The sequence below is a fragment of the Plodia interpunctella genome, chromosome Z, assembly GCF_027563975.2.
Source record: "Plodia interpunctella isolate USDA-ARS_2022_Savannah chromosome Z, ilPloInte3.2, whole genome shotgun sequence".
Classification (NCBI taxonomy): Eukaryota; Metazoa; Arthropoda; class Insecta; order Lepidoptera; family Pyralidae; genus Plodia; species Plodia interpunctella.
This window is the reverse complement of record NC_071324.2, coordinates 929,707-955,493: the sequence shown is the minus strand read 5'-3', so window position 1 is coordinate 955,493 and position 25,787 is coordinate 929,707. Positions and strand designations below refer to the sequence as shown.

The 25,787-nt window shown below is 34.5% G+C and overlaps 3 protein-coding genes across 27 annotated transcripts in view; 1 reads left to right on the top strand and 2 right to left on the bottom strand.

Annotated features, from left to right (window-relative positions):
* The window catches only part of LOC128683301 (uncharacterized), a 38,350-nt gene extending 30,004 nt beyond the window's left edge, over nucleotides 1–8,346 (bottom strand). The window contains exon 1 of the mRNA XM_053768784.1: nucleotides 8,270–8,346. The gene's annotated coding sequence lies outside the window, so the exon portion shown is untranslated. The remainder of the gene's footprint in view (nucleotides 1–8,269) is intronic.
* LOC128683299 (uncharacterized protein) overlaps nucleotides 1–25,787 on the top strand; it is a 171,815-nt gene that overhangs the window by 128,228 nt on the left and 17,800 nt on the right. The gene's annotated exons all lie outside the window — the stretch shown is intronic.
* LOC128683300 (uncharacterized) lies at nucleotides 13,053–24,689 on the bottom strand. 3 transcript variants are annotated; one of them, XM_053768783.2, is made up of 6 exons: nucleotides 24,636–24,689; nucleotides 23,422–23,530; nucleotides 22,170–22,275; nucleotides 19,622–19,830; nucleotides 17,376–17,439; nucleotides 13,053–17,114 (listed from the first exon to the last, which is right to left on the bottom strand). In XM_053768783.2, exons 2-6 carry the CDS (start codon nucleotides 23,521–23,523, stop codon nucleotides 15,061–15,063), a joined length of 2,535 nt encoding a protein of 844 aa, XP_053624758.1. In that variant the 5' UTR covers nucleotides 23,524–23,530; nucleotides 24,636–24,689; the 3' UTR covers nucleotides 13,053–15,060. The 3 variants fall into 3 exon arrangements, with proteins under 3 accessions (XP_053624758.1, XP_053624757.1, XP_053624756.1); XM_053768782.2 differs by having other exon boundaries at nucleotides 24,485–24,683; XM_053768781.2 differs by having other exon boundaries at nucleotides 24,551–24,683.

The following is a 25,787-nucleotide window of genomic DNA, read 5'->3' as shown; positions in this document are numbered from 1 at the left end:
CTGTGATTTTTCATAATTACCCATAATTTCTTAAAGTAGTTTCCTACAATTACCATTTATTAATATCATCACACAATAATTTTTTCCCCGATACAAACGGTTGAACATGGATGTTCGTTTTGTTTTTTTTTTTTTTCTTTCGAGTATTATAATTAAGTAATTAATCTTATTGTCTTGTAAGGTTTCTCAACAATAAAAAAATAATAAATCATAGTAAATGTTTTACTTTAGAATGTTTATGCTTGAAGGAATACTAAATTTATTATCAATAATATTCAACAATAAATACTGTTCACATTTTTTACATGTTCATAGGACTTAATTTTTTACTGTAATACTAATTTCCAAATTAAAATTCAAATCATTTATTCAGAAATTAGACCTTCACAGGCACTTTTTCTCGTCAATTTTTATATTTATAGTTATTTCTCACAAGCTACAAACTACTGGCATTTCGGAACGACCACTGCTGAGAAGAAATGCCGAAAGAAACTCATTTGAACAGTGTTGGTCCCTATCATGCCAGATCGGCTTACCATTATTGTTTCTTACAATGTTTTTTTTTCTTCTAATAATATATAAAAGAACATAAAGTACATAGTCAAAAGGTATATCAAAACAGGTTATGATTGTGATCCGAGTGTGAATATATATATATATATACTTTTTTCTAAATCTAAAAAACAATAATTTATATGGATTCTCATATATTTTCATGTAAGTTAATTGTGTGTGAATATATATATATATATATATTTTATACCCTATAAAGTACCCTTGTAGTGAAACAAAAAAAAGCCTATCTGCGGTCCGTATTTTCAGCATTTTCATAATGAATGGCCCCGATTTAAATATTCAAATGAGATAGCTGCGCTGTAGCACCTAAATTGTTTTGCTGAAAAAACCATTATCAACCAATGTTTATTATCGTGCCAATGCATTAATAATGATACTGTGAGTCCATTGTAGAAAATTGGGAATAACACAGCGAATTCGCGACAAAATTTTGTTTGAAAACATAATCTTTTACAACATCAGCGCGCCCATAGTGGCGGGTCTCTCATCTGATCTTTTCCTGGTTACTTTAAGGCCGTTGGTCGTCGAAGCCAAGGCTCTGCTAGCCCTTTAGCGCACATTGCAAAATATTGACAAGTAAAAGTCTTGTTTTCACATTTGGCTACTTTCGCTATATAATAGGAATTATGAATATTTTCGGTTTAATTTTAAGAAATCTTGCATCAGAATAATAAGCCCTCGTTCGCACAGGCGCGAATTTTATTACGTGAAAATACCACATGTCCGTGTAACAGTTCACACGGACACGTTTTTTATTGCGTAGGTACATTTTATATCGCATTTCGGCGATGTGGGTTGGTTGAACGTCAAATGTTCTAAATTGTAGCATGCAAACTTGCATGCCAGCTACCGGCACGTGTCAATGTATTCAAGCTACTTGCCCGTCACACTTTGCTATGTGTATCCGTTGTTATATCGAAAGCTATAAAAATAAAACAATAAAAATAAAACTTTGAGAACGAAGGGTAACTTTATATAGTCATTTATAGTCTTACATGGCATATAATTAAATACAATCCAGCAAAATTACATAAGATCTAGCGAAACCATTAACACTCGCGTTTCGCGGTGTCCGCGAACATTAACGGCGCGAGTCTACTTGGGGATCATCCCAAGTACAAGAATCGAAGCGTCGTGGACAAGTGAAAATACTATGTTTACGTAATCCCTTCCGTATGGCGCCGCCGGTAGTTCGGTCACGCGGTAAGTACTTTCAACCGATTTGCATCTCATCTGTGTACAGTCGAGTGCATAACAACCTAGACAGTTCACTGGAAATTGGTCAGTATCACTGGTTTATAGTGCAAATGTAGTTGCGAGATGTACTCACAGATATGTGAGTACCCCGTGCTTCGCCCAAGTGGAGATCCTGGTGAAGCACTGGTTGCAAATAAGTAGCTTGAAGATTTTATTTGATTTATTTATTTAGCTAAATACAACGGTATCCTTTTAAAGTATTTAGTAAGAAATAATAGGCATTTACAAAAATTTCTTAGAGAAACACAATATTATCATCCTAAACACGTTGACTCACATTCGTCAATCTCACAAAACTGCAAACAATTCCTGACAAGCGTCCTCCATCCATCAGCGAACATATCACACTCATCACAGGTTCCTGGTTCAGGAATGCATTGAGATCCGATTGATCTTTTAAAATTATTCTTATTAAGTGTGCGACAATATTTTGTAATCATTTTTGAAGTGTCTAAATTACTGTTACGTAATGGTTTCGTATATGATCAGTGACAGTGACAGACGGACAGATGAACAGACAAGAGGTCCCATGTTGATCGTTTTATTTCCTTTTGCTTTCTTTCTCATCTGTATATAGTATATATACAAAGGCTGGGGTATAAAAAGAATAAACGTTTTTGTATATTCGGCTGTAATTTTACGACGTGTGTGACGTCAACGCTCTTTGGGAAAATTTGATGAAAATAACATAGTATAAAAAGTTTATTTGTTAGACAAATTAAAACACCCCCTACTTTCAATATTCATTTCGCTACAACTTATGAATGGCTGAACCGATTTTCATGAAACATGGCTAAGAACACTCGGGATAAAATTATCTATGACACAAAAAAAAAACTAAACGAAAATCGGTTCATCCGTTTGGGAGCTACGATGACACAGACAGACACGTTAAACTTATAACACCCCTCTTTGCGTCCGGGGTTAAAAATAGGATAAATGCTTACGGAACCCTTACTAAATCAGACGATCTAAGAACATAGCTCGCAATGACTGTTATAAAGAACTGGCGTAAGATATAACTGGTCGGCGTCAAATTGAAAGCGATTGGCTGCGCTTGGCTTACCCTAGATATGTAATGCGTGCGCGCAATTTGTGCGACACGACGTGACGACGCGTGGCTGCGTAACCGGCGACCTAGCTACACGACGCGAGGCGTGATTACAGATACAAGAATAAGTGATTTTTTTAAGCATCTTCTCGCTGCTTTTGTCGATTACCTAGGACGCCGATTATGATTCTGGTTTGTGATGTTTTATATATGAATTGTTACGTTAATTGCAAAATGAAGCTGGTTTGGAATTTCTTAGAAATCCAACTCTGTACATCGGCACAATTGTGCTCATTCGATTTGCCTATATTAACATTATTTCACAGTTCTGAATGCATCGCGAATATGAAGGAGGGACGCATTGCATTTGAACACTTGTGTATTTCATATAGCGATCATTTCCGATGCAGTGCTTTACCACACAACCACAGTAAGACAATAGAAATCGAAAGCTCTTTAACTCAGCCACACATACTCAATCGAACCGAATTTCCATTCGAAAATTGAATTCCTTTGTTTGCACTGCCAACTGCAGATCAAATTGCAAGGACCGAGTGGTCGCAGTAGTGGCGAACCCACAATAGATTAGGACGGATTAATCTGTTGTTAAGTACAGTGATTTTCTTAAGTCAGTCAAAGGGAAAAAAAGTGCAGGGAAGCTAATACTTTTTGTTTCGTTACAGAATGGCTGATAACTAACCCTAAAGATTAAGCGTGTATGTCTGTCCGTCCAGCCTTTTTATTATTCTGAAACTATATTTGCTTGTTGGTAGGTATACTAAAAAGTAAGAAATTAAGGAGAGGAAGGAAGCATGGATTTGAAAGGATGTGAAACGGAGCAGACATTTGTAATATGTGAATTTCATAATCTCCCTGTATTATGACTGTTTCTCTTAAATATACAGCAAAATTATTTCTTAGAATTTCTCCGTCTCATTTTCCTCATTCCTTGAAGTTTTCCTTGGAAATATTTCTAAAACATTAATCGTATCAAAAGATGTCCTTTCCATTCAAACATATAAATAAAGTTGTTTTTGTTTTTGAATTGAAGACAGAAACGGTACGACTAATGAAGTACTAACCAAGAAAAAAACACAGATTTTTAATTAGGAAAGGTTTCCGAACATAATGCAAGTTTCCGATTCGAACTCGATCGCGTTTACGGTTTAGGGATCAATTTCAAAAGTTCTTCTCATCCCTGAATTCCCAGAGAAGGGCCCGATGGCACGGATATTAACAAAAAATACCAAATTAAAGTATTAACTAATTCTCTCATAATCTGCGTGTACCCGGTTGCGTCGGGACTGTGAAGCCGCAAAAACTTTAACATTTTTACACCCGATATCATAGATATCCGAGTGGAGTATATGGAGTGGTCCTATTCTAGGGCGGAACCACACGCCACAACACGCAAGGATACGTTTAGCAACAATTAGAGGTAAAAAGTCACTGTCGACCCTGACTGTTACTCAAATCGTAAACACACATCGTTAGACGAGTTAGTCACACGATATTCGGAGCGTGTCGATTACTTAACAGAATGCTCGCCTATTTATTGTTGCTAAAAATGATAGGGAGAAATATATATCATTGTGCAATATGATAAAGACATTGGTTGGAATTTTCGTTCGGTATTCTGTAAACATAATGAATACAGCAAAAGAGTTAGCTTTAGCACTTTAGCCTTATGTACCTTGATACCCATACCGTCTTACTACGTTATCTTAAGTGAAACACAATTATTCACCCAGAATAAAATGGTACTGACACGTAGAAAACTCCAGTTTGACACGTGACATCTTAAAATGGAAAGATTGGAGGATAATTTGTTTTTTTATTTACTGATATAGTGAGATGAATAATTCAACCATCGATTCCGATCGATGAAGTACGCTCACGAGCAAATGTGTACACGTATAAAATCAGAATATTCGTATGTGATTTTTTTGTTTCTATCCATACTATAATCTATACTTCCATTTTTTCTTTGTTTTTTGGTTTGGGACGATTTTTAAACAATTTGGCACAGAGATAGCCTACACCTTCAAGTGTAACTAGGCTATTTAACGTAGGCGCTTTGTACTCGAGCGAAGCAGGGGCGGCCCTCTTGTTGACGACAGGTAGCTTCAGGTGAAGGAAAACATAGAAACATCATATTGGCGACTCAATATGAGGCTAGCTATATATGAAAACACTAATACATATTAAATGAATGGAATGGAAATGGTTTCTATAGCTACTTTCCTATTTTCCTATTGGGTAGACGAGCTCCGTGGAATTATACTGGTAATTAAATACGGGTGAAGAAATTTTATAATTAGTTACTTTATTGAAATTGCTTCAAGCCTTACCCCTTTATACAGAAAACGATTTAAATATTTTAATTTAAAAAATAACACATATTCCATACTATGTTGCCCAGGGCTTCGTTCCCGTGGTAATTTTTAGAAAAAATATTACCTATAGCAATTTTGGATAGTGTAACTTTCTAATGGTGAAAGAATTTTTGAAATCGATTCAGTAGTTTCGGAGATTACCCGGCTCAAACATATAGGGACTAACTCACAAAGTCAAACGCTTGCCTCTTTATAATAAGAGTCTAGATTTCATCAATATGTTTTAGTGACGATGTTCGTATGCTAAGTTGGAAATATAATTAGTTGGTTTTATATATATATAATAGGTGACTGCAATTTTTTCCCCTTTTTTATCTATGTGACTGCTGGATTATTTTCAACATATGCAACCAATTTGTTTACATGTCTTGCGTGGAACTAATAAATCAGGGAAAACGGAGCCAAGTTCAAATGGTTTTTTGCTTGATTTATTTTTATATTTTATTATAAGCCAGCGACACCGTTCACGATTCAGGATGTAATAGTATCTGACAATAAATCGTTGAACTTGAAACTTTTTCTACACGGATTTTGCAATAAAACTACTATCAGAAAACGCGAAATGATTTTGTTTTAAACGCTTTATTTCTAGCTTGCCCGCGTCTACGCCCTTTTCGACAATACTTTTTCCCGTCCACCTTAATTCGTTCTCCGTACTCCAAACATATGTGTGGGAGAATTAGAGAAATTCAAATGACTAGATTAATTATTTAGAAAAAAATATATTTGACCAAGCATTTGTGTATACATTCAATTTGTAGATCAACAATACGAAACCCGGACTTAGTCATGTTTAGACTAAGCATTTTACAGATATTAATTATCTGAAGATACGAAGAAGCTTTTAGCTGTTAATCGTATGTATTTTTGTAACGAAATATAGTTTTAATCTTCGAATAAAATAAGTACAAGATAATCTAATCTAATTTTCATACAAAGTACTGTTTTTGAAATACAAATTGTCTCTGTTGACATGTTGTGAAATGGCCTATTGTCCAACAAATGACATTTCTACTTGTCCATTGTTCTGATATGTTTGTTTGTATGTTTACATTCACTCAATTGTGATGCAAAAAGTTAATTCATATACAAAGAATTCTTTCTCTTTGTTTTACTGCGCTATTTTTTGTTTAATTACTACTTGCACCCTGGATTTTCCGTAGGCTTTAATCTGGGCGTAAATCATTACGAGGACAGTCGGTTATAGGCACGTTTACATACCTCTATTATATACTGCAGCAATCGCTATTAATATACATATACCACTGGCCACACGACCGGATCAAATAAAAAATACATAAAGGTCAATGACCAAACACAATAATTCAATGTCACTTTAATCAAGCTAATACTTTGTGTCAAATTTCAAAGGTCCCATCATAAGGATTTTAAAACAGTATATAACGCTTTCAAAAAATCTAATTCCAGTCGACATGCAGACATGTTTTATTTTATTTTGTGTGTACCGTTTTTATATATCAAAGCTGTCGAACTTGCGGCTCGCTGGCTAAAAAACTCATAAACTTTTCAATAGTAAATTACTTTAGTAGGGAATCCGTGGGCACAAGACGGACACTACCGACGAAATGTACAAAACAGTGCGTTCGGTAACTTATGAAGCGGCTTGCAAGGTTTCCGCAGCACCATTCCTCTAGCCATTTCCAAATCGGATGAATTAGCAAATTTGTATTTAGTCAAAACATAACAACATAATACGATGATATTGCGAGCCTCTTTTAAGTCGGTTAGAACGTTACGTCCTCTGATTAACGACAGTTAGGTAAGACGTTTTGCTTTCATAAACGAACACACACGTCAACGAACTTGATGGACAGGATATGCTAGTGGATTCACAATTATTCATTATTCAACGTTTCATCGTGCAACTTGTTTGAAAGCGAATGTTACTTTAAAAATAGCCATCAAACTAATATTTATTGGAAGTAATAAGTGATATTTTGAAAGTGTAACAGGTTAGACTTCAACAAGTAAATTAATTCACTAACAAAACTTAATCAATGATACAGATAACAGTATGATTGTTTCTAAATTAAAAAAATGCATGTCATCTAAGCATACTTGTGGCTTTTTCCACAGCCATAAATTTCATTAATAATCGAGTTGGCTATTTCAAAAGTAACAAACGCCAGCGGCGAAAAGTATTTAAAATAAAATTGTGTGTATCATTTTTTACTTTTATCCAATAAAAGTAACCTATGCACCTCCAAATATCTCCACACCACAATACAATGCTCCGTTTGCAGTCGAAAGATGGACAAACAAACACAGAAACGAACTGTCTGACAATGGAGTAGAAATATGTGAACGGACCTAGAGGCGCAAACAATATCAGTAAAAATGAACACACAAACTTTTTTTTTTGCACCGAGAACCGAACCCAAGACCTCCAGACGGAACCGCGTGATCCACAACACCATGAAGGTTAATTTATTCATGTCTCGCCTCACCATCTCACTTTCGTTGCCCGCAATTTTTATAACGCGCATGCGCTACATAGACAAACAATTTTTATTTCGTAAAATTAATTACAACGAACCGCCATTGTAATAAGACTCGGTTAATTAATTATGATAAAAGCTTGTCCGAGAAATGGAAAACTTTTGCAAGCGTTCGGAAAATCTGTTCGGCACATTTTAATTTATTAATTTCATCATTCAATAATCAAGATCATTTTTTTTTATCGCTACAGTTTTAGCTTTTTCTAGTTTTAACCAATCACATTAAATAGTTCACATAATAAAAAATCTATTGTAATAAAATATTAATCTGTTATACATTGCAGTCTGATTAATAAATTACATAATTAAAAGTTACAGTTAAACAGAACAACAAAACTATTTCAATTCAACTAAGTAGCAACTAGTTAAAAACTAGCACAATTACACAACTTATAAAAAGAAATGGCCACAGAAAAAAAAGTTCGCAAAGCAAAATTCGCGCGTGCTCCAAATTTGAAAAAGGTACTCACGATATCAGGCGATAGCGCGCGCGCAGTGAGCTATCCACACACTGAATGGCACTCTTGCGCACCCCACTTTAGCTTTCCTCCTACTGTATGACTGCTTAATATTGTGACATGTTGATCTGGTTTTTGTTATCGCATCGCTATTTTTCTGTTATCTAGTTAGTGGTTTATCCATTAGTTGACCAATTTATTATTTTTCTTGACAATTTTAGCAATATGTGAAAAAAAAAGAGATTCAAAAAAAAAAGCTGGTAGTTCCATTTCGGAGAAATCAAATATATCGCAAGTTTTGATGCAGAGAAATATGTCAAAAATGAATGAATGAAATGTCATTTAGGTACATTATAGACACGACAGACGCGATAGTAGACTCTGGGCTCCGACACATAGCGATAGAGATTTTTTTTTATTTCACGCTAAGATGTAAGTCTTTGAATACCGTACATTGAGAACAAGCTGTTGTGTCCGCAGCTTCACCCGTGGTAGCCTGTTTGACCTCATCATCTATATCTATTCCAAATCATAATCGACCCAGCCAGTTCAGCAGTCATAAAGTTTATGACATACATAATTGCGCATTTATAACATTGTAAAAATTCGGTGTCTACGACAGCTTGTCTGATTAATGATAAGAATAATGATTACGGTGTAAAGAAATACCAATTAATAAGAAAATCTAAGAATCCTGTCCAGACGCCACCCACGTCTGGCATGTTACCATGACTACTATGGTTATAGGAACATACGAGTACGGCTTTTGTTCTTTCGTAGTGATCGAGTGATTTTTTTTCTATATTCGGTTTGGATGTATTCGTAACCTATTCAGCAGCTTTTCTACTCAACTAATCTTTTTGAAATTTAGTATACATGTAGTTAGGAGATGGCTAGACACATACATTATTACAAACGCGTTGTATATTTTGCTTCGGGTGAAAAACATCGTGAGACCTAAATGCACACTGGTTGACAGTTAAAGTTTCACTAGTGTTAATGCGGTTATTTGCCACTAGACACCGAATAAAATGTTACATCAGTTTACAGTTAGTTTACATCAAAAAGAAAGTAAGAATAGACCAACGTTCAACTTTAAGATGTAGAAAAACGCAAAATATGCCATTTTGTCTACGCTTAAATACATTTAAGTTTAGACAAAATAACTAAACTTAAATACATTTAAGTTTAGTGGTGCAACTCACCCTTACCCGTTAAGGGGAATCCATTGGAAACTTCACAATAACTAGTCAGCTTATAAGTATAGAATTTGCGAAACTAATTTTCGTATATTCCCGGTAGTTTCGGAATCCAGACATAAGGGCGCATATAAACAAACAACTTTTAAGTATTGCTGTGGAGTGGGTGTTAAACCGGATTTAACGTGGGAGCTCCGAGTTACCTACAACTCAAATGAATGTACTTAATGTGTGTACAGTAACCTGTATTTAAAGTTGCCCATGTTCCTCTATGCGATTAAGATAAAGGCGAATTTGGAGTGAATTTTGAAAGTGAAGAATGAAGTTAAATGTGGGCGCAACTAACTTAATAATTTATATTGGTGTGAATTTTGTTTACATAATGTAAATATCTAATTATATAATAAGTATTATAAAACAAAGTCCTTTACCACGTCTGTCTGTCTGTTCGCAATAAAATGCTGATCTGAAACGAATTTTTATACGGATTTCAGAAATATACAGTGTGATTCTTGAAGAATGTAATAGTTCAATTTATTTATGCCGAGCGCACTGGAACGAGCCGCTAGTATATAAAAAAACTGAAGGATTTTCCTGAGAAGCTGAGGGACATGTCATAATAGGGAGTAGTGGTCTTCGCTGGAGGACACAGTCGGCATATTTAACTGACTACATTGCATCTGCTCGCAGCGTTGTACACAGCTGATCGCAGAAAAACACGGGGAAAAAATAAAAATTAACAGCTTTTACACTAAATGATTATTGAGGAATACCTACGTGAGCATAGGTTTTATTCGAATTCTTGACTTACAGAAAATATTACACGAACTATCGATGTTACAATACGACATTTCTATTGTTCACGTCACCATTTTAACCGGTTTATTTAATTTAAACGAAGTGTATGTATCAGATATATAGTCTAGAAATTAAATGTTTGCTAAAGAAACAAAATAAAAAGAAATATTATATTTAATTGCTCTGCGGAAGAGTGGAAATGCACAAAAAATATTATTTATTGCACAAACTACATACAAAAGTGATGTTAAAAGTAGGTACGTAGTAGGAAGCCGTTACGCAACATATAAAAATAACTGGCTTCGCTCCCGTGAGAATTTCGGGGGTAAAAAGTACCCCATGCGTAATTTCGGGTTATATGCTACCATATTTCTTTTATCTATGATTCTACCTGTGTACCAAACAACTTGACCAGTAGATTTTGCTTGAAAGAGTAACAAACATACATACATCCTAACAAACTTTCACATTTACAATATTAGCAGGATACACAATACGTAACTTGCTTGAACATAGATACATCTTGAGTGGATTGTTATAAAATTTCGATAGAAACTCAGAAAAACGTTTTCTGCTGCTGAATATTTTTGGGCTGTTAACTATGGATTCATAAAGAATAACTTATGAATTACATATCTACGACTGTACCTGTTTACAGCCATTTAAATAATATTATGTCGTGATAGAGATATATATAATAATTTAATGCGGTCTGTTCTTGAGAGAGCGTAATCGTGTCGCCACCGAAAAAAAAAGCAAATGACAGCATCTACGTCGTAAATAAAAATTAAACTATTAATTTTCTATATAATTTAACGTTCTTACACATTATTGTGCTAGCCCCACAGGGTGTTTATTCTCAGAAATGCCGCGTCCGTATCACAATAGACAGTGACGCGATTTAGGAATCCGATCGCATCGTACCAAAGACAACAAAGTCATCAAGCAACCCATTATTTTCACTGGTAACCATAGACGCTATTTTTTCAACGATAGCCCATTGTGCAGCGAAGATTCGTTGGCATGGCAACAGAACAAAGGAGACGGAGTTTTGGATGATATTTTGCATGGAATTAGGGAAGTACTTACTAAATCCATGATATTCTGCAAATGGACGGCGTAGACTAATGATGGCCAATGATGTCCAGCCAAATTATTTATTTGATAATGACATTTAAAAGACGCTGAATCCGTCTTGATTCTCTAGTTTTTTAATTATATGAACAATTGTTATTATAACCATACATATCAGTTGCAAAGGAATGCATACATTATTAAATGTTTTAGATGATAAAATATATATTATGTAATGATATAATAAGTAATCCGGTGAAGAATCGAAGCGTGTTTGTTAGTTCAGTCTTGCATAATTAATATATTTCCGCAAAGCACAGTTCAGTGTCGTTCTATAGTGTTCGTAATTGCGATATTTTTAAATTATGTTGTCTTCCGACATTTTCCCTGTGTTTCAGAGGGGGACAGAGTCTTGGAAGCAACGGGAATACAATTCAAAATTATCCCATGTCGGATTGCTTCAGATTTTCAACTCTCGAATCAAGATAATCGCGTTGCATTGCAATGCTCGGATCGTGCTCCGTCGTAATTATTCTTAATTATTAAATTACAACAAATCATAACGCGTTTCGGTGGCTCAACCACAGTTGCACCAGTCAACTTTGACGTTAACTTTAACCTGCGAGCTGCCGCCGATTAGATTAAATGGCGTAGGTGCTTTACGTTGTTCTGCACAGGTTAAAGTTAATGTCAAAATTGACTGATGACACCCAACCATTTTACTGTTATCTTGATTAACGATAAGAGCACATTATTTTTCGGTCCTTTTCTGTCCAACTTCTGGACAAAGGCCTCATTACTGCTTCTATGTCTCTTTTTCATCTGATTGGTTTTCCGGTTGTTACCCCAGCGGTCGGTCGGAGCTCAGGGTGCCTTTTCCTGCTATTTAGTCTCCACTTTGTACCGTTTGCTTATATATCATCCTTAGCGAAATCAAGCCAGCATAGAATTGCTGGCTTTATTTTTTAAATTTAGATTTTTATAATATGAGATTTTATTTTGTTTTTCACCATTGGACTTAAATGTAATAAGAAACATTCGAAGACCTTTTAAGAAAATTTGAGTGACTGTTTTATTGTTTCGGTTTTGTCCAACTATTTGTTGTTGTTAAAAATAATACCGCAAATTTTTTTGATGATTTATTTCTTAAAATTAACATACACACCATACTTTGCCTTTTGAAGCGTCTAAACGAAAAGATACATAAAATTAATTGAGACTTTTTTAGAGGTTCTTTTTACTGATCTAAGTGATTTTTTGAACTTCATTTTATCAAGTGAAAATAATATTCAAAATTCAAATTCAAAATTCAAATCATTTATTCAGAAATTAGACCTTCACAGGCACTTTTTCTCGTCAATCTTTAAATTTATAGTTATTTCTCACAAGCTAGAAACTACTGGCATTTCGGAACGACCACTGCTGAGAAGAAATGCCGAAAGAAACTCATTTGAACAGTGTTGGTCCCTATCATGCCAGATCGGCTTACCATTATTGTTTCTTACAAAAAATTTTTTTTTTCTTTTCTTTCTAATAATATATAAAAGTACATAATGTACATAGTCAAAAGGTATATCAAAACAGGTTATGATTGTGATCCGAGTGCTGATTATAATATATATATATATATATATATATATATATATATATATATATATATATATATATATATATATATATATATATATATATAATATGTTATATATGTTATATATATATATATATATATATATATATATATATATATATATATATATATATCGATGTGAAACACAATTAACTTACATGAAAATATATGAGAAACGAGATGACCAGTTCCCTCTGGCAGCACCCGTTCACGAGTTGACGCATGGGACAGCCATCGCGTAGCTCAACCATAATAGAGGGAACCTCACGACCCGGCCCACGACGCCACCACCAGATTGACCATTTGAGTGAGCATGACACACTCGATTCCCATGACTTCATAATTACAATTCTTATTCGTCGAAATAGAAGTATAATTCAGACACTTGAAGATCACAAATCACGTACATGTTTTACAAATAAAATTTAAATGCCATACGAATTATTATAACAAAATTCAAAATTGTGAATAAAATAATAAAAAACAGTAAAATAAAAATTAGGAGATCATGTGTGGAGTGGCAAAGTTGTCGGGAGGATCCAAGCGTTTTTATCAGTCAAATAGGCGTTAATTGTGTAATACGCTTTATCCATTAAATTTTTCTTAACATAAATTTTAAAATTTTTCATTGGCAGATTAATAGCTTCTGCAGGGAGTTTATTGAATAATTTTACACTTTGACCCACGAAAGACCGCCGAACCTTTTTAAGCCTGAATCTATTCATACAAAGTTTGTGCTTATTTCTAGTGTTTACACTATTTACTTCGTTTAATTTTTTATATAAATGTAAATTTGATTTGACAAAAATAAGCACATCAAAGATATACTGACATACCACAGTGAGGATGTTAATTGATTTGAAGAGTTCTTGAAGAGAATCTCGAGGTTTTAACCCATAAATAAAACGGATAGCTCTTTTCTGTAATACAAAAATTTTTCCTATGTCAGCTGCATTACCCCAAACTAATAGTCCGTAGGACATAATGCTATGAAAGTAGCTGAAATACACAAGTCTAGCTGTATCTATGTTCGTACACTGTCTGATCCTTCTCACTGCAAAAGCTGCCGTACTAAGTTTTTTGGCCGTGATTTCAATATGTTTATCCCACTTTAATTTGTCGTCCACAGTAATGCCCAGGAATTTAGTACTATGTACCCATTCCAGAGCTTTACCATTTACTGTTAAAGGTATAATATAAACATATGGCAAACTTAATACTTAAAGTGTTATATATAAACACCTTAGAATTATTATAAAACTTTAACCATAATCTTTATGTCATCATACGTGTCATAAAATATAATCGCCTCATTTATAATATATATTTACACTATATAGAAACAGTGTTGTGAGGATTCAAAGGGTAGTTAAAGTGACGTTATAAATCGATAAAAAATGTATTTATTATTAATTAATATTAATGATCTAGATCGCGATTTTGTCTGTTTTCTGCACATGTATTTCTAATAATAAATAAAATATAAATATATTAGGACAAATCACACAGATTGAGCTAGCCCCAAAGTAAGTTCGAGACTTGTGTTACTAACTCAACGATACTATATTTTATAATATATATAGATAAACATCCAAGACCCGGACCAATCAGAATAAGATCATTTTCCATCATGACCCGACCGGGGATCGAACCCGGGACCTCTCGGTTCAGAGGCAAGCACTTTGCCACTGAGCCATTGAGGTCGTCAAAAACCTGATTAAGCCATGTAAGCCATCATTTTAATATTTTATGTTTTTTTTTTTCGTAATATAAATGTATATTACCGAAATCAAATAATTCTATGCGGATACAATACAGCTTAAACTAATGAGGCGTACGATTTTCTTTATACCTATATGGAATTATATACTATTTCTTACTGCACTATACTTATTATGCAATTACTCTTACACTGGGTGACATGTCCATGCATTTCATTCAATTAATTTGAAATGAGTGAAACCAATGTACATGTTGCAATGGCGATAGGACAAATCTCCAAAAATCTTTGCATTGATTTTTTAATAATGTACGGGATTTGTGTAAGCAGTTACACGAATCTTATAATTAATATTATAATTACCACTTATATTCTACATTTGGTTTTAGAAAAATCCACACAGATCTGTAGTTGTCTGCAAATACGCACCACCAAACAGTCTTAATGGTGTTCTACTCCAGTCTAAATATAGAAGAGGATCTTTCTCGAATATCGAATTGTCCAACGAACACATTTTGTAGTTTTGCTGAATGAACTCTATTGCGTGGTTTTTCAATTTCACTGGCGACAAAAAGTAAGTTAAGTCTACACTCTCATCTGGTTGGATGTACAATACTCGATCGTACAATTCTACGTTCTTGCAGACTTTAGGACTTATAGATGGAGGCACGTTACCGAACTCTTTGTCTATGTCTGATCTGTATCTGTTTATATCTGGTACTCTCGCATCCCCACCCTCAAAACTTCGTTTTTTCTGCATCTCATTTCGTCCTATCACAGGCAGTTCGTTAAGAGCGTTTCCTATTTTCACGTGTTTATTGAAATTATTAATGCTGTCCAGATTTTTTGCTTTAGTTTTGTAAGAATGTTCATTTTTGTCATCTAAAGATTCGTAAATATATTTCTGTATAGATACAGAATCCAGATTCTGTGCTTTCGTTAACCCAATTTCTGCCTGAGATGACACAGATTTGGCCAAGTTTTGACCATGTTTCATTGGAGTTTCATTCTGGTTTCGACCTTGATACTTATATTTTAATTTGATTGCTGGATGTTTATTATCAGCATTTGCTAATTTACTTTCTAAATTGTCTTGCTGTGTTTTGGAATCTACATTAACATGTCGCGGTGTATAATCATTACTGTAGGACTTTGTATTATGCCACTTATTCCCATTCGATAAACTGCGTGTATACACGTCATTCTTAAATTCATTGTTTGATTCTAATTTTTCCGAATCATCTATTAAGTCCCCTATAGATTTTAAAAAAGGCAGTGCCGTCAAAAGATTTTTAAAATTCTGATTTTTAATATTTGTACTGCTTTGAATTTCATTGGGTCTTCTCGAATTTGTTGGCCTTTTAAATGGTCGCGGTATCTTTGATACTGGAATAGTTTCAGTGCTTTCGGAAGATTCGTATTTAGCTGCTCTGTAAAATCTGTCGTGGGTAAGTTTTGATTCACCTTTACTAACGACATTGATATTTTTTGCTTTTAATCTGGAATGTGCCTTGATAATCTTTTCTCTTATATCGTCTTCTAATACTTGTACATTATACTGCGGTCGCCGTTTAGTGAATATATCGGGATATAATGAATTAACTCCTAAATTCCGTCTTTCGAATTCTACAGGTGGTTTCAGTTTGGTTAATTGAAATTCAGATGCATAAGGATATGCATCAGATAACTTGGGTAGGGAGATAGTCGGATGCGGTTGTAATTCTTTTTTGTTAAACCGGATATTCCTTAGATGATTGAACACACTACCAGCAAACTTGGAACTCACCCACTGCCCGTATACTTTGTTATCGTCCTGAGGTGGCGGAGGAGTTTCAATTTCCAAAACTTCAAAAGAACTTTGGACTCTTTGAGAATTTTTCTGATTAGTTTGTTTAACTGTATAAGTATCATTTGATTTTTCTCCTGGTTTTTGTTTCTGCCTTGGACGTAAAGTATTTTCAACGCTGGGTGGAGGAGGTGTTTCAAACTCGGACACGGTCGGAAGGTCTACAGTTGGTGCACTGTGAAGCTCCTTATTTCGCTGTAATTTGTTTTCTTTGCCATATTCAAACAAATGCCAAAATTGTATGTTATTAGAGTCGGTTGTAGCTCTTATTCGGCCAGGAATAGCAAAATCTAAAATTTCTCTTTCATTTGATGTTTCGGCTGAGCCTTCTTGAGTCGTTTGGTGAGTAGTAAAGTTTATACCTGAAAATGTAGGATTGTTTGGACTATTAAAATTATTCTGTATTTTGTTTTCTCTAAGATCGTTAAGTATTATGTAATTGTCTGCTTCAGCCCTGTTCTTTTTTATTCTATTTTGTAAGAAGTGTCTTTGTCTAAATCTAGGATTCTGCTTCATTGTATAATTTCTTTCTATTGTTGATATTAGGATCATGTTTGCGCCAAATATTTCTCCCTCCACGCCGCTGGGTACTCCTGTTGATTAACAAATTTAGTTTAATATTATATTCAATTGGATTTTTTCGATGAATTCTATAACCAGGCTTAATCAGGCATAATATTACGATAAATATAATCTACGGATTTAGTGATTATTTTGTGTTATCAAGAGGTAATTAATATTCTTGAATCTTAATTACATCTTGGTGCTTAAATAATTTCTAATTGGATTCCTCAAAATACTTAAATGTCTGAAAATAATTGTATTTAATGTTGACATAAATACTTCGATCTTACCGTTGTCTGAAGTACCATATCCAATATTTACGCTACCCCCAGGTGGCAGTACGAAGCCGTGTAGCTGAGGACAAGAATAATTGTTATGATTGTGTGATAACATTCGTAAAATACAACTCCAATGAGATTACTTCGTCAAAATCAATTCAGTCTCTAATAATTCATTTATCGATATTCGATTGGTCAGCTACGACTAACCGCGAATCGACTCGACGGTGAGATATAACAGCAGTCTTTATTAAGTGAGATACACACTGACAGTGAAGCCCCAACATTCATAATAATAATTATATGTTTATCACTTAACTATTAATACAATCCTGTATTAATAAGTTAAGTGATAAATCTCACGCAATATTGAAAAGTGAAATTTTCAAATTCATTATTAAACATTATCAAACCAAGATTAATAGTAGTTGGTAGATATGTTCAGTTCTGTCATTGAAATATTATTACCCAATACAACGAAATCTTGATTTACAAAGCCCGAGGTGGTGGTTTACTGAGAAGCTTCAAGCTATCTTGTATATGCATATAACCTTGCCACGAGATCTAATTTCGAAACTGAATCGGCCGATAATAATCAAGGGGTTTTGTCATAGAGCTGAGCTACAACAGAGCCCAGTTAAATTGTATTACAAAATCAAATTAAAATCATTTATTCAGAAATTAGACCTTCACAGGCACTTTTTCACGACAATTTTTATTAAATAGTAATTTCTCACAAGCCAGAAACTACTGGCTAAGACCATCGGAGCAATCATGGACATAAAAAATATTTAAGTTTCATATAAATTATGGTAAATTTAAAACAACACATGGGTACAGTCAACAGCTATTAAATTTCGCAATTTTTTCCCGTGCAAGACAACATGACTTATGCTTAATTTTTTTCGTGTCAATTTTTTAACGTAACAGAATCAGTAAAATGTCATAAAATGCATAAAACGAATTGAAGACGTATTCATAGAATCTTTTCTTGCCTCGGAATCATGAGACAACTATAGCAACTAATATCCTTTTTTCATAGAAAATAGTATTTTTCATTTATGACACATGACCTTCTGATGTACTATGATTCATCTTTATCTATCCAACGAAATTTACTTTTGGGGATAGTGCACGTACATGTTTTTATTATTATTGAGTTATTTATGTACTAAGCTTGGGCTCTGTGACTAATGCTACTGTGATTAGAATCGTGAGCTTCGTGACCTCAATGAACAAAAATATCTCGGTCATTTGTCAAAGTAAAATAAGCTGATTTTGTGATTTAGCTTTAGATATTGTAAGGAACTCTAATTGTTAAACTTGTTCAATACGGGTAAAAGCCAAACGCGATTATCCGTTCATCTTTCATTATAAGTGTCTTTATTTTGGGTTTTGTCATTTATCAGTAAGTTCCGAAGATTACCCGCTATACACAAACGTACAAACACTTCATAATATTAATGTAGATTACGTATGTGACTCAATATCAAAGCAATTTTGCCCACTACATAGTTTAAAAAAATTGAAATGTTAATTCCGAATGTATCAAGAGATTATTCTGAAACAGTGGATCTCATCGAAAATCAGTGAAAACTTGAATTACGTTGTGCATTTTTGACGTCTTACGAATTTCCGATCAGGTCACGTGTCCTGACGCGAGTTCAACATTTTTTACCCATCACAAAAAGTGCACAACGAACGTGCTAAAAAAGTTTCACTTCAAAAATTCTAATTTGAATATTCGACTGTAATTTTTCAACCGGCCGCCTGGCTGTCGTCAACCCTCCTTGGGAAGCTCGAAGTATCTCTCGAAATATCTTATGAAATAAACGTGGCAATCTAACTGTGGGCTATGGGTCTAACAAATTTCTCTGTAGGAGTTGGATTCAATGGCACCATTGCTGAGCAATTCATATACGGATACATTGTAAATTGACGCTAATTAATATTGCATCAAGTACTCGTATTGCTATGTAACTGTATCAAGAAATATTTAAAAGATTTTGTATTGCTTTTGCGAATACGTCTACGTCAATTTTGTGACAAATTAATGGATTTGAATTTTATTTCTGAAGTAACATAATTTTATTTTTATTAATTTTTAAGGCGATGTCGAAGCTCAGAACAGGATAAATGTTATTTAATTTCAAGCAAAGAATTTTTGACGTTCTTTTGTTCTGATTCGAAATAAGAATACAATATTTATCTAAATAAAATTAGGTACATCTCTTCTATGATAAAAGAACAATACTTACTGCCTGAGAAGCACCACATGTGACCAGTCTGGCGTCGACATAGAGAGCCCAAGCGCCGTAGTCCGACTGGTAGGACACACAGACATGTTTCCACACGTCTTTCGTCATCTCAATGGGAGACGTAGTCGCCAGCCAGCCGTTAATCGCTAGCTGCACATTCCGTCCTCCAGGGTCCACCCACAGCCGTACCATATTCTTATTCCCGTTCACTGAAAAAAAAAATACCTTAGACTTCACAGATACAGATTATCGACCTTGTAGCGGTGCCGTGCCGATTTCGCTCGGGTAAATAAATATTAGGTACAATCTATATACTATTTTTATTATGAAGAGGTTGTTGAGAAGCGTTTGTGAGTTTGTATGTTCGAGGCGGGTAATCTCCGAAACTACCGAGCCGATTTCAAAAATTCTTTCACCATTAGAAAGGTACATTATCCAAGATTGCTATAGGCTATATTTTATCTTAAAATTCCCACGGGAGCGAAGCCCCGAGCAAATTGTAGTTAATACTGCTGTTTACAGCAAACCTAGAAAACATTATCAATATATCGAGCAAATTGTAGTTAATACTGCTGTTTACAGCAAACCTAGAAAACATTATCAATATATAATATAATATAATTTGACGACCTCGGTGGCACAGTGGTAAGGTTCTTGCCCCTGAACCGAGAGGTTCCGGGTTCGATCCCCGGTCGGGTCATGATGGAAAATGATCTTTTCTGATTGACCCTGGTCTTGGATGTTTATGTGATTTATACAATGTATTTGTTATAAAATATAGTATCGTTGAGTTAGTATCCCATAACACAAGTCTCGAACTTACTTTGGGGCTAGCTCAATCTGTGTGATTGTGTGTCCTAATATATTTATTTATAATATCATTAAAGATATAAACGAAACACATGTCTTTATAATGTAATTTAATTAGTGAAGGAAATGCAAAATTAACACATGTTGTGCGATTTGCGAAATATCTAAACGACATTGAAAATCAATTTAGACGGCCTTCTTGGCTTGTAAGTGGGTCTCTGTAAGTAAATATTTATTCTCAACTAGCGCCACGTCCCGACTTCGCTCGGGTAAAACCATAATAAATTATACACCTAATCCATCCCATTGAATCACCAGCATCAAAATCCGTGGCGTAATTTAAGAGTGTTTAGAAGATTACTTTGGGGCAAACCCAATCTGATTCCGTATATACCTAGAGCTCCCGGGTTCGATCCCCGGTCGGGTCATAATGGAAAAATAATCTTCTGATTAACCCAGGTCTTGGATGTTTATTTATATAGGTATTTGTTACAAAATATAGTATCGTTGAGTTAGTATACACGTCTCGAACTTACTTTGGAGCTAGGTCAATCTGTGTGATTTGTCCTAATTTATTTAGTTAGTTTATATATTTGTATTTTATTACTTCCTAAATGGTAAACTATAACCTGTGTAAACCTATGTAAACTAAACAACATGAAAAAAGATTAGTGTAAGTTTTTTTTTTCATTTGCCCTCTCGTAATTAACATACTAAATGATACCCAATTTATTATTATTTTTTATTATAATTAACTCATCATAATTTTTACATGTACTGAAAAATATGTTAAAGATCTTAAGAAATAATTCAAATTAGCTAATACATTGTGAATAACGTGAAGTGATTGATATTACGGAACTTGTGAAAGTCAAACACTGTTTTTTTTCAGTTGTTTAAGATCTATTTGTCACAATTCTATTAGTGGACTTTCAAGTATGCTACACTGTGCCATTGCTATTCAATGCATTACTGGTTTTTACATTAACGTCACTAAACATTAGCTTATGATAAGTCACTTCAAAGCTAATCGCACATAGAGATCTAACGAATAATTTTGTAATTCTGTCTACTGGTGTGGCTACTTGAAACTAAGTAGGCACATTTAGAAGGGGAATTGCACCAATGTTACTTAATTTTTTTTTTAAATTTGTATGGTTTACCTGCCTACGTTTTTACGTGTGAAAGTATGTTATCACTAGCTTTTTTTATTAAGCGGTACAAACATGATTTTCATACAAACTTTCAATCCCCATTACCACAATTTGAGGGTCGATAATTGAAAAAAAAGTTGCCTATGTTTGAACTGGGTTCTTTAAATATATGCATACCAAATGTTATTAAAATCGCATGTATAATATTACTCTATGGATTAGATAAATACATTGCGTATTTGCAACAGCGCCTTGCTCCGCTTCCATGGAAATCCGCGACTAATCAAATCGACCGAAGCCGTGAAAAATATTATGCGAATCAATTTATGTATACGAGTTATTCCCTTCGGAGCATCTATTCTAATTGGTCCACCTCTTCGGCTCCAAAATCATCTAGCTATTCAATTTCGAGCAGTATTCACACAAAAATCGATGCTCTAAGAGGAATCTCATGTTTACAATCTTTCGCATATCATGGTTACCGCATATATGGAATGGTTATTAAAGGCAAAAGAAGCGAGTTACTTTGGTAATTATGTTGCAGGACAGAAAGTGTAAATTTCTCAAAATAACCAATCTCTTACCGATGTAAGTGAAGAAGGTCTGTTCATTAGCGAGATTGTACAGACGGACCCACGTGCAGAAAGTAAACTCGATCAATGGCGGAGTCTCCAAATCGTATTGTAGGAACTGCGAATTAGAATAAATCAATTGATAAGATAAGACCCATTTCAAACCACAAGAATTGGAATTATCAAAAAATAACAATAATATAATATTACAAATAATTTATTTCTTCTATGGATAGAACGACAATATTCATGTTTTAAAATTCGCAAGAAATAATTGGCTCCGCCAAAAAAAAATCCAAAGCTCATAATCTATTTTGCGAAGTAAACCGTTTGTTTTCTCGTAAACTGCTTAAAGAATAACAAACAAGAGTCATTAATCATCGTTATAGCGGCTTGTGACTTAATTCTACGTAATAACATTTTGTTGTGACCATGCAGATGGTCAGACAATTGCAAGGATATTAATCGAAGATGAGCATGGAATTGGCTCAAAAGGATCATCATTTTATGTATTATTGTATTCTAAAGCTACAATCACACAATCTAATAGATTTTGAGATAAAAGAAACAATTAATTGTTTATCATAATAGTTATTCTATTTATTAATTTTTTTGAAGAATACTATTGTTAAAATCAGGGACAATAGCAGTCATACACAAAATTCATTTGTCATTACGATATATGTTTGTTTTAAAAGAATCAACACGACTTGCCTGACGTCAACCCTATACGTGTTAATGTTGTTACCACTTTATCACCTCGGTCAGTCGCCTCGTCTCTCATCTGAGCGTTTCTCGATTCAGCCGTTGAGCATCGGAGCCCATGATCTACTTTCCTCACATTTTCTTCTCCATTATATTATAGGATCATATGGGCAAAATATTAATCGTGACATTTTTGACAGTGGCGTTCTGCGCTGCGACCAAAACTATGCAGATTTGATTCATCTGGACGCTATGAGTGGCGTCAGTCACGTCATTCCCACGTGTAATCCAATCAACATAGTTATCAGTTTGCGCGCAATTGAGACATATGCTAATATCGAATCGAACCATATACTCGTATGTAATACTTGCTGCGCAATGTGATTTCTCTTCACGTTTATGTACTACTTATCTACTACTACAAATCTTTTTGGAATTTCCCTAACATGTAGTTAGGAGCACCATAGCACATAGAATCCTGGATCAAATTACTGTTCTCGTGGAAAGCACTCGTGGGTGAAATCGCAGGCATAATACAGATAAGATGGATTAGACTCACTTGGGCATACCCCTTCTGCGTGAGGAGAACCTTGTATACAGGGCGGTTGATTGCGATCGTAGCGGCGATACACGAACAAAAGAAAAACAATTTGAACAGCATAGTTTTTCTGAAATTCACAATATTTCATTAGAATACGTAACTGCTGCTTCCAATTAATAGTACTTGGCACAAATACGTTTATATCAACGTGGAAACGAGAACTTTGAGCCGGGCACTATTTTGGGTGTCATTTTGACTAATTTGCGATATTTTTCGTAATTATATTTTTTTTTAATTGCGTAAAATACACGAAATGCTAGATGAGGGATAAACAATGTATGCTAATACTGTACGTTATTCTCATTTACGCAATAAGAACTAGGTACTATGGAAATCTTTCTGAATTATCAGCACAGAAAAGTTGTATTGTTATTGGTCAATGTTTTTTTTCTGTGAATGATTGTGTATAGTACCTATTTGACGTACCTCACCAAAGTTTTCACAATAGCCGCATGCCTTACCCTGCACGGATCTTTATCTCTCCGAGGTAATAAAGACGCATTTGCAATGAATTTGGTTAGGTTGCTGTGCTGTTGGCTGTACAATTATGAAACCTGTATGAATGGAGACAACGCTACTTGAATAGCTAAATCCTAGGCCGTTGCTCGCTCCACACTTTGCAACTTCTAGGGATGTTTGAAATTTTTGTTTATGTTTAATTTCACTCTATCTCTCTCATCTGATCTCCATCTCATATTGCTTTGAGTCTAGGAACCTGCTTTTCTACTTTTTGTCCTCTGACATTCTTAGTTCTCAGGCAGTTGGCACTCATCCTCATCCTTGACGATATTAAACATCTTGGATTTGCCTCGTCTGCGAGATCCTACGGAAGCGGCATAGCTATACATATATTCCCGAAGTAATTTGCAGCTTTGGCCATATTCCTAAAGTTTGTCTGCAATGTCGGAGACATTTAGACTGCCGCGAATTGCATGTAATATCTTTCTTTTTTGACTAAGCATCAAAGGCGTGTGGTCCACTCGACCGAAAAAAATAATGGCACAGTAAATTTTTTACTTACAATGTTGCAACGTTATGCTGGAAGTTAATTGTGTCTAGCTACAAGACGATATCACTAACAACTTACAATATCATGCCACCACTATTGACAAGTGCCTAGACAACTGTAGTATCAAAGATCAATTTTTTATTATGCTCTTTATAAAAATCACCTTTATCACAATATATCTATCCAATAGTATCTGGTGTTTCCACTTCAAATTCTGTCTCACCACTGAAGGAGTCTTCCTTACCGCAATCCATGTTATTGCCAGATGTTTGTAAACCACAACGATTCATTCAGTACATTGTTTCGATATGAATCCGCTTAGAGATTCGATAGAAATATTATAAATGTTTAGCGTCGCTATGATGTTATGCAATCTAGTTTGTTATTGTTTTTGTATTGTTCATCTTCCGAGGCGGAATTGTGATGTTCATTAATATTGTAATATTTTTTCTTTGTGATTACATTGCTTCGTGCACTTTGGTGTCAAAGTTTCTATAACATTACACCCGACCCTGATATTTTTTACAAAGTCAAATTCTATATTTTCATAATATGTGTAATGTAAATCTACTTGACGTCAAAGGGTGGTTCGCAGGGCGTTTCGACCGCTGCGGCTATATACCGGTATATGGAATGCCTTTTGAAGAAGTTGGTCGATTTTTAGGGTCCGGAAATAAATAAACCCGTATAGTTTGGTCATGTCTGTCTATCCGTCCTGGTCCGTCTGTCACCGGCGTAGTTAAAAAAATATTGTGACTAGAAAAAACTGTAAATTGATCAAAATAGACACCGTAATCAAACGGAGATATTAAGTAAGAGACAAGCGAATTGAAGTAGCTCTTCTACCTCTAAATCTCGCATACGATAACACACACATTTTCCGCTTTCTTCGTTAATCATAAAGGGTCATAGGGCGTCCGTTCTACTGCATTTTTGTCATCCTTAGACATTGTTTATTTGTAAGCATATCCTCCTAGACAACACCAGGCTCCTTCGGCAATTGAAGCTTTATATATCTAGTTTAAAAATACCCAAATCTGAATTAACATTAATTTCTTGTTAGGAATATCCAGATTGTTATGTAGCTTGATTACAATTAATACAAACTAGTTATTGCTAAAATCTGTGAAACTTTGCCAATTTAAGTTAATCGCGTCTGCGGAAATGTGACCCGACGCGATGACTGCTCGCTGATGGATTGTGAAAGTCTAATGACATCTTAGTCGAGGTACATCTCATTCGCCGTACAGTGCGCACCCAAAAAATACCATAACATATCCTCTTGTGAATTTCCGATAAAAATCATCTTCAGCTG

What these genes read in the sequence shown, in the direction of transcription:
- LOC128683300 (XM_053768781.2), bottom strand. An exon ending in CGCAGAAGGGGTATGCCCAA is followed by an intron (nt 22,276 to 23,421) that starts GTGAGTCTAATC and finishes TCTAATTCGCAG; the next exon opens with TTCCTACAATACGATTTGGA. An exon ending in GACCTTCTTCACTTACATCG is followed by an intron (nt 19,831 to 22,169) that starts GTAAGAGATTGG and finishes TTTTTTTTTCAG; the next exon opens with TGAACGGGAATAAGAATATG.